The sequence below is a fragment of the Tetranychus urticae genome, chromosome 2 (genome assembly GCF_039701765.1).
Source record: "Tetranychus urticae isolate SD_2017Ah chromosome 2, NJAU_TeUrti_SD_1.0, whole genome shotgun sequence".
NCBI lineage: Eukaryota > Metazoa > Arthropoda > Arachnida > Trombidiformes > Tetranychidae > Tetranychus > Tetranychus urticae.
The window spans coordinates 954,001-963,898 of record NC_142959.1 but is presented as its reverse complement, the minus strand read 5'-3'; the positions used below and the strand labels follow the sequence as shown (position 1 = coordinate 963,898).

General features: G+C 33.4%; 2 protein-coding genes across 2 annotated transcripts; one reads left to right on the top strand and one right to left on the bottom strand.

Moving 5' to 3' along the window:
- Positions 1–2,289: 2,289 nt before the first annotated feature.
- On the top strand, positions 2,290–4,184 carry LOC107368725 (tRNA pseudouridine(38/39) synthase). Its single transcript, XM_015936598.3, has 2 exons — positions 2,290–2,608; positions 2,673–4,184. The coding sequence occupies exons 1-2, from the start codon at positions 2,558–2,560 to the stop codon at positions 3,879–3,881; spliced, it is 1,260 nt and encodes a 419-aa protein (XP_015792084.2). The 5' UTR covers positions 2,290–2,557; the 3' UTR covers positions 3,882–4,184.
- LOC107368723 (pinin) lies at positions 4,055–6,304 on the bottom strand. The gene is made up of 6 exons (XM_015936596.3): positions 5,852–6,304; positions 5,652–5,765; positions 5,322–5,568; positions 4,954–5,109; positions 4,730–4,868; positions 4,055–4,655 (listed from the first exon to the last, which is right to left on the bottom strand). The coding sequence occupies exons 1-6, from the start codon at positions 5,962–5,964 to the stop codon at positions 4,165–4,167; spliced, it is 1,260 nt and encodes a 419-aa protein (XP_015792082.1). The 5' UTR covers positions 5,965–6,304; the 3' UTR covers positions 4,055–4,164.
- Between the last annotated feature and the right edge of the window lie 3,594 nt (positions 6,305–9,898).

Here is a 9,898-nt window from a genome sequence, read left to right as displayed (position 1 = left end):
CTAATCATCTTATTTGATTTTCCTCTCACTCATCTTTTACCATTTTTACACTTAGATTTCATCTCAGGCTGTTTGTTTGCTTCTCCCACTAGCTACTGATATTGTTTGATTGTTAACTATATAATCATAATATAATAATTAATTGCGCTGGATAGTCTCTTAAATTATCATTTCTCTTCCCCCTATCCCTCTATTTCTCTCATCATTTCTTACTCTTTCCCTTTTCTTCCTCTTTTACCTTAATTCCTTATGAGTAAACCAAATAAACGATAACTTGTCAATTAAAGCCATCAAGGTGATTATGTCGTTGTTAAGAGACCTTTCCACGCTTAAATGCAACAATCAATTTCACTAATCACGTTAATCATTGAATAAAACGAGAAATATGAATTGTCTCAAATATGGTCCAAGCTCTGGAAAAACATTGTTGAGCAGTTAGTCTTGAAATGCCATCTAATGTTAGGCATTTTCAAGCCTACGCTTTTCAAGTCATCATCTAAAAATAACTTGAATATTGATAATTCGACCTTTAATTGTGCCTCTTCATTAAAGTAATGAGGATCCTTTGGCTCATTTACATTGAACTTCAAACATCAAAACTATCCTCCAAAATTAACCTTTCAATGTTAGTTTTGCATTGTTGCTGTTTATTGGAAACGAAAGTCAATAATTTTTATTCAATCAATGATTTACCAATGGTAATTAATGTTAATAATTATTGACAATTAGCATGTAAGGTTAAGTTAGTGAGGATTTCCCTGGTTAAAAGTGGTTCATTTGGAGGTTGGATAAAATTTATTCTCCTTTCATTTCATGTCTTGTTATTATTTACGCAATTATTCACATGAAAGTTGCACTTTGAATTGAATATTAATTTCTAAATTCCAGTCTCGAGTTAGCTGAGTGAATTCAGTTGGAAAATGCTTCACCATGCGATTAATTACAAAGTGTTGCCATAACAGAGTCTAGTCGTAGAGCTAAACCTTTTTAATCCCACATTTTATTCATTTTTGATTTTATCATCATTAATCCAACACTTGACTGTGATTAATATTTCTTATTTAACCGTCATCGTTTGATTGAAACGTCGCATTCATTTGTTGGACCGACAGTTGTTTCTCTCAGATTGATCAGCAAATCATCTTGAAATAGAATCAGTTTTCTCACTAATCCTCTATGTTAATCCAAATTGTAATCTGTGATTCATTTCAGAGCTGATAATATTTATAGTTGGAAGTCAACACATTCTGGTTGAATCAGCATAATTTTCAATCTGATTGAAGTATGACCTGATGACAAATCGATTTGCTTTGGGTGATAACCAATCAACGGTCAACCTGACTGATATCTTACTTTCTGATTCTTGAAATAGATGAACAACCAATTTTCATAGTTTCAGTGATTTGGTTATTGGTCGATATCCTTTTTTTACAGCTAAACAAAATGTCCATTATAAACCATGAAATAAGAGTTGAGTGGACAAGTTAATCACTAAAATGCTCATTTTGAATGTATATAAGCAGCTTCATTCAATTGATCAGCTTTTACTGTAAGTCACATCGATATAAAATTCATCATCGAGACTGTCATAATGGTAAGTTGCTTTAATTATGGCCAAGTGTTTTGTTAATGTTGTTTTTCTGTTCAGGACAAGATTTCTTGGTGTTTCTTCATTTTCTTGATGGTTGAAGTTTCTCTTGGAACTGAATTCGAAACTGACTTCGCCCCTGAATTAACCACTGAATTCACCACTGAATCAGCAACTGAAAATCCATCAATTGAAGGTTTACTGGAGAGTCCTGAAGCAACCATTGGTAACAATACTGAACAATCAAATGAAATGTTTAATGTTTATCTGGTTCAAAAGCACGATGGAAGCAGAGAGTTGTGCTTCCCATTGAACTTTACTGATTCCTTTTCAACTCTGGCCGATCAATATATGGTTAAAAATAATTTGCCATTGAACAATAAACCAAACCATTTGAGAAGCAAAAGAACCACTTCGGCTTTCCGAAAGCTCCTTAAGCTGAAACGAAAGGTAATCAATACACTTTTATTAATACTGTGATACTATTTTACTTAATTACTAGACTTTAAATGGAATCCGTTAATCACTGAATTTTCAAATAGTTAAGTGAAATGAACGAAATTTATAATTTACTTTCTTCCAAAAGTTACATAAGTTGAGCGAAATTGCTGTTTACTGTTGCTATGACGATGATCACCTGTAAACTAACACATGAGTTCGCTAAGCAAGCTCGGATGTTTTTTAAAATTTAGTTTTTCATTTGTTAATTGTTATAAGTTGTATGTTATGTGTTATTTTGCTATTAAACATCATTTTTTACTAATTAACCATAATTTTTACTTTCAATATCGTTAAATAATGTTAAATTTTATCTAGTTTTGATAATTTTTATAAACTCTTACGTGTTAACCTTTATTCATCAACTATTTGAACTGGATTAGTTTTAGATTTTCACAAGCTAAATACTGATCTACCAAATGTCCAGCTAAAATCCCCTTTCTTACAAACTGGTAAATTGTCAACTCGGAAATGTCTCAGATTGATCTGTCTGCAAGTGACCTGGAGAGTCTGTCTAAACAGGTAAGAACTTGGTTAAATTTTCAAAGTTTAAGGAACCAGACATTAATTTGTTTTTTTTGTTCAGGAACTGATAAGTCGAATTAACAAGTTGGAGGCAAATGTTCGTCAATTGCGTAGTATCATCAAAAAGCGACAATTGGACCCAGATTCTAGTGAAAAATCTGGAAAAGTGCACAAATCCAGAGAATTTGACTTCACCCGTTATTCCAAGCGCCATATAGCTTTAAAATTTCTTTACCTTGGATGGGACTATCAAGGCTATGTTGTTCAAGAGGACACAAATAATACAATAGAAGACCATTTGTTTCAAGCATTATTAAGAACTAAACTTATCGAGGATCGTAGCTCGTCAAATTATCATAGATGTGGACGAACAGATAAAGGTGTGTCCGCATTCAGTCAAGTTATATCAATTGATGTTCGCAGTAAACTCAAAAGTGGACTTGGTGTATCTAGTGTCGATGAGAAATGTGTAGATGATAACGAGATTAAGGATGATGAACCACAAGAGATCGATTATTGTGGAATTTTAAACAAAGTTTTGCCTGATGAAATACGCTGTTTATCATGGGCACCAGTTAGAGCTGATTTCAGTGCTCGTTTTGATTGTAAAGGTCGATGTTATTATTACTATTTTCCTGCCTCTAACTTAAAAATTGATAAAATGAAAGAAGCAGCGCAATATCTTCTAGGAACTCACGATTTCACCAATTTTTGTAAAAAAGACACAAGTAGAAAGGAAATCAACAACATCCGAACAATCCAAAAGGTTGATATATTCTCATTCAATCAAGTAAAAGAAACTGCCGATTCGTCTTATTCGATCTATATTGCTCAAATTGCTGCGAGCGGTTTTCTCTGGCATCAAATTCGATGTATTATGACCATTTTATTTCTTGTTGGAGAGGGAAAAGAAGATCCTGATATAGTTAAAAAATTATTGGATGTCAATAATGTTACCAGTAAACCTCAATATATGTTAGCCTCTGAATTACCATTAGTTTTATTCAACACAGATTGGAATCCAGATGATATTGGTGAATGGCATTATAGCTCGACACTTATCCTAGATTTAATCAAACACTTACAAGGTCTCTGGACTCGACAAATGATAAAATGTTCAATGATTCGCTCGATGATTGAAGATATTAAACATTCTCTAGATATTGAAGTCAATTGCCAACATAATATCTTAAACAGTGAGACGTGTACTAAATCACACAAACCCATTCTTGAGAGACCAAGATGTGGAGGAGAAAATTCTCAAGATTAAACCTCAACACCAGTTTGACACAAGGCCTTAAACATCTTGATTTGTATTTTCCAGTATTGTTCGATTGAACAAAATTTAATTTAAGTGGATTGACAGGAATCTGTCAATAAAATTATTGGAAGCTTTAAATGTGCTTCATACAAAACTTGTGTGAATCATTGAGATTGAACACATTTTTGTTGTCTGTAATTTATTGGTGGATGAAGAAATGTTAATTTAACGTGAACTGATGAGTTGACATGTACCTGTAATAAAAAAGATGATAGATAAATATTATTCCATTCTATTCATCATCATCATAAATGGGCTCGAACTCTTTTTCGGTAAGTTGTTCCGGTGAAGATTTATCTGCATCACCTAGCTGAGTTTCCATCAAGCCCTCGATAACAGTTTTTGCATTATCGTTGTGATGATTAATACTGTCAATTTTGTCACTATTGTTATTATCATTAGTGACATGATTGTTACTATCATCATTTTGACTATTATCAACTTCATGATCACTTTTATCATTAGAATTATTAGTTTCATTTACGTTACTCTTTTGATTGTTTTCTATACTATCATTGACTTTAGAATTACAAACTTTATCTTGATCTATCGAATCCTCCATTAATTCAATTGCATCATTATTTGTATTTTCTTGTGAGTCCATTTCCACTGATTTATTAGTTTCATCGTCATCGTCATCATCCATTTCGGTTTCTTTTTTGTACATTTCATCTATTTCTGAAAGCTCTTTTTGAACTTTGGCACGTTTTTCGGCAAGGATTACTTTAATAGAAAATAATTGATTAATACAAAATGTAAAAAGTTGCTTTCATAGGCATTAATGAGTTTATACTTACGTCTATATTTATCTTTGGTCTGTTTCCACCTTTTTTCGCTCTCGGTAGTATGTTCTTTAGGTAGATAAAATAAGTGTGGTTTCGTCTTTGTTTGGATGAAATTGACCAAAGTTTTATGCGACTTTTCCCATTCTTGATGCTAAGGAAAAGATAGAGATGATTAGAATTATTCTTTGAATATTATCATTCATAAATGAATCATATTGGCAAGGTAAGATACTCACAACTTGAACTCTTTCCATTTTAAGTTCAATTCGTCTTAAGTGAGCTTGACTTTCCCTTCTTTTTTTGTAAAGCTCTTTTTTCTCCTTCCTGATAACATCTCTTTCTTTCTCAGCCATTTTCTCGAGTTTTTCTTCAATTTCCGCCCTCCTTTTAGTCTGAAAAAAACAAAGAAAGTAAAAATTATATAAATCTGAATTTTTTACATCAATTAATGAAAAATAAAATGTAAAGACAGGTAATAAAAGCTGCTTTAGCTCTAACCCTTCCATTTAAAACATGAAATGGACATATCATAAAAGTATTTCTATGAAATGAAGTTTCAAATGCAAATAAATGCAGAATGCAAATAAATTTTCAGAATCAATACCGTTTGCTTCCTTTGAGACTCTTCCGACTGGAATTTTTGAAGGGTACCTAAAATTATACCAAACATTCTACGATTTCTTGCTTTACTCTTTTCATCTGGTGGTTGTTCCTCGAGTGCTTCATTTCTAGATTTTACTTCTCTGACAGCTGGAACAACTTGGGATAGCAGAACAGGTCTATGGTGTTGGTCTTCTTTGTCATCATTATCTCCTAATGGTTCTCTAGGTTGCCAACTGGGTCCATGGACTCTGTAAATACAAAAAAAGCACCAATAAATATCAAGAAATATTATAAAAAAGATTAAAAAACAACCTTTCGTGAAAAGTCTTACCTGCTAAAAGCTTTACCAATAAATTTATTTCGCTTCGGTGGCTCCTCGACATTGCCCTCCAAAAAAACTGCTTCATTATCTGGAGCATTCCTTTTTAAATTCCTCTTTAGATTACTGTATGAATGAATGACGAAACTTGATTAACATGTGTAAAATTGAAACATATCAAGAAGGGTTAAGATTGTGCAAATAAAACAAACCTTGATTGACCGCCAGTCAATTTTTTGAGATTGTCTTCAACCGATTTTAAATCTTTACTGACTCTATTGAACTCCGTTTGTAGGGAATTGAAAGCATCTAGAATGGAACTCATGGTTGAAATAAGACAGATGAACGATGTAGAAATCGATGATACAGATGATGATGATAGAGTTGGTAGTGATAAATGAGTTGATTAAACATACACAGATACATACACTAAACAGAGAAAAAAAAGAATGATGCCGATAAATCCAATTGGTTTCTGTATATAAAGAAAGTGACCTTTAATACAAACTGAAAGTGTAAAAATACTTGTATTTACAATCCTAGAGGTTAGGCAGTTGGTAAGAAATAGGAAATATATCACACTAAGGGTGTTAGAAAATTAAGGCGACTGAATTAATTTAAAAACACATTCACCAAAACAATTAATCAGCTTGTATTCAATGCTGAAAAAAACATTGATTTTTTCCAGACGTGTATAGCTAACGCCATCTTAATTTTATTTTAGAAACTAGACTTTCTTGGATTTTTCTCATCTTTTTAGTTAAAATTAACTTAATTGTTTCTAATCTAATTAATAGTAATTAACCTTCTTGTATTGTGCTAATTAGTATATAAGTACCCAAGACATCCTCTCGTCCCAAAATGTGTCCTCAAAATGATATAATTAAAGAAATGTATGAATTCAAAACCTTCATGCTTAACCTGCTTGCACCTAAAACCAAGGAGAAACACGTGGAGGAGGTAGATCGTCGTTTCAGCAAGTTAATAGAGGTCATTGAAAATGATTCTGGTGCCAAAGAATTACTTGCAAAGATTGATAACATAGAGAAATCTATTAAAAATAATCAAAATAGTGACTCTACCACCAATAAAACCAAACGTTCCAACAAAAACAAAACCTTTTTCATCAAGCCTGTTGACCCTGAAAAGACCAAGGAGATTGGAGATATTGTGGAGACATACATCAAGGATACTCCAAACATTCAAGTCAATGATATATATATTGGTAACAGATATGTCAAGGTGACCTCTCCTGATCCTGAAATTCATGCTAAACTCTCCTCATGTAAACTTCCGAATGAGACTACTATAAACGAAGCTACTAAACTTCAGCCACAAATCTCGTTTATAATAAACAAGGACCAACTGGAATCAGAAGAAATCTTCATCACCAGGAATAATCTTCCAAGTAGTGAATGTACCTTTGTGAAGCAGATAACCTTCAAATCGCAGAGAAATTTTGAAAAGATCAAGATCATTGCCAGATTATCCAAGGAAAATAGAGAATGGATTGAGAAACAAGAAAGAGTATTCATGGGTGGACAGAGTGTCCCATTTAGATCAGATATACATGTAAAACTGTGTACCAACTGTTTCAAACCTGGTCATCTGAGTGCTCATTGCAAACATCCCAAGAACAATATTCAACCAACTGAAGATAAGTGTATGTTTTGTTGTACTGCAAAAGTGAATGAAACAGATCACTATCCTAAATCAAAAAATTGTACTGTGTATCAACTAGAAAGAAAACGCATCGCTTCGATTACTGACTGGTATGATGAATAAACTCCTAATCTACAACCACAATTGTAATGTTTCTCCCGCTCTAACAACATCTGCTGTCAACAATTTAAACACTCATCAAATCGTCACTATACAAGAAGCATCAACATCTGCCTTACTCAACTTCGCCATAACTGACTCTACCATCTTCAGTAACAACAAATCTGCCACCATCACCTCCTCAATCCTTACCTCTTCCTCCCAATCCATTGGTAAAAACTGCATCCTAACCAAGATCAAGATTGAAGACAAAAGCATATTCATAATCAACATCTACATTAGTCCAGCGACCAACATCAGCGAATATCGTGATGAAATAAATTCACTTGAATCTGAAATCAAGAAGATTAAATCATCTTTAATCATATTGGTTGGAGATATTAACTCCACCAATCATCTCTGGTCACATGAAGTTAGCTGCAGGAATGCTGACAAAGGTAATGTCTTCCACAACTTTATGAAGAAATACAACTTGGAACCAATCCAGCAACCCTCAAAAGATAACTACACCTACATATCGAGCTACAAGACAAACTTTTGGATTGACATTGCAGCCTCCAACATCAAACAAATCTACAAATTTCCTGACATAAAAGTAATTTTTAAAGATGCTAATCGAGATCATCGTCCCTTTGTCATTGAGCTCAACATAACTAACAAGATAAAGACTAAAAATGCACAGCAATTCATCACCATCCTCAACAAAAAGAAACAAATCAATATGATAAATAACCTGTTAAAATATCAACCCGAAATTGAAGACATGGAAGATGGTGAAGAACTTGAAATGTTCATCAACAACTTATTTCTGGAAATGGTAAAGATATCTGAACTCTGTGAGACCAAAATCAGAAACAGAAACATCTTCTCCAAGTTCATCTGTCCGGAGCTTAATGCTGAGAAAGAAAGGATTTCAAAGCTTCTGTCTAAGAAAAGAAACAGCGATGAATTGAAGACCAAACTTGATGCACTGAAAAAACAAATTAACAAGCAAATCAAAACTGGCATTAAACAGAACTTTGACATCTCGGAAACCTCTGCTAGCAGGCTTTGGAAAAACATCAACTCCATTTTCAGACATAAACCTACCATGACAAAGGAATTTAAAGACAATTATGAAAAAGAAATAGGGAACTATGATAAAGCAACCCTTTCTTCTCTTCTCAGTGTAAACTTCTCTTACTCATCTCCTCTCATTCACACTTCCCATCAATACATTGATGATACACACCTTGTTGAAATCATCAAAACATTGAACAAATCAGCTCCTGGACCAGACAATGTGGACACTGTCACTACTCAAGAAATCATCAAACAAAACTTATCATTTTTCGTAAATTTATATAATACTCTCCTAAATAACTCCATCTTCCCCAAATGCTGGAAAATCAGCAAAACCTTTCTCATACCAAAATCGGATAATGTCAGAATTAGGACGATTCAGACAATATCTAATTTTGGAAAAATATTGGAAATCATTATAAAAAACCAGATAATGCTAACAATTCCTCCCACTTCATTTAACCTACAACATGCTTATCTTCCTGATAAAAGTATATCCACCTGTCTTCTGTCTCTTTTCCAACACCATCAGCACTCACTAACCCTTCTCCAAACTGACATAATAGGAGCGTTCGATCACATCGAACACTCTTCCTTCTTAGATTTCCTAAAGACAAACAATCCAAATGCCAGCTATCACAGTATACTTACTCATTTCCTATCGGATAGATTACAAATAGTTCAAAATAACTCTGAATTGCTATACAGACGCAATGAGAAGGGCGTACCTCAAGGCTCTATCCTTGGTCCTTTTCTCTTTATTATAGGAATTGACCCAATAATTAATTATCTCCAGACTCAAAAATTTAATGATAAGATCTCTACCTCAGTCTATAGATACAAATTTTCTGTATATGCAGATGATATCTTCATCAGTTTGCATGACCCCAGATATGTAAGCTATCCAAACCTTCTTATCAACAAGATATATGAAATAATTAATGAATTAAACTTGCATCTGAATAGTATATCGTTGTCTGTAGCACCAAATAAATCCTTCCTACTCACTCATCCTCAATGTATCAAAAAGATTGACGTTTCCTCCCTTCCTCTTAGTGTCTCAACCAGCATCAAATGTCTTGGAGTTCCAATTTCATTTAAAAGAAATTATGATACTTACATAGACACTCCAGCTCTCACTAATAATCTTGCAGTCAAAATCCCACTCATAATCAACAACCTCGCCCTAATCAAATCTCTACCTCATAACACCAAAATTCTGCTACTTCACTCCCTAATATACAGTAGAGTAACTTTTATAGCCCCACTCCTCTTACCCTCACTTGTCAAAAACAAGACCTTCAGAGAAAAAATGACTCAAATTCTCATGTCTGACTTCAGTAAATTATTCAAAATCAAGGGACATGACTTCACCCTTGTTTGTCATGCTGCCCTTGGAATCACTCCTCCTTGGT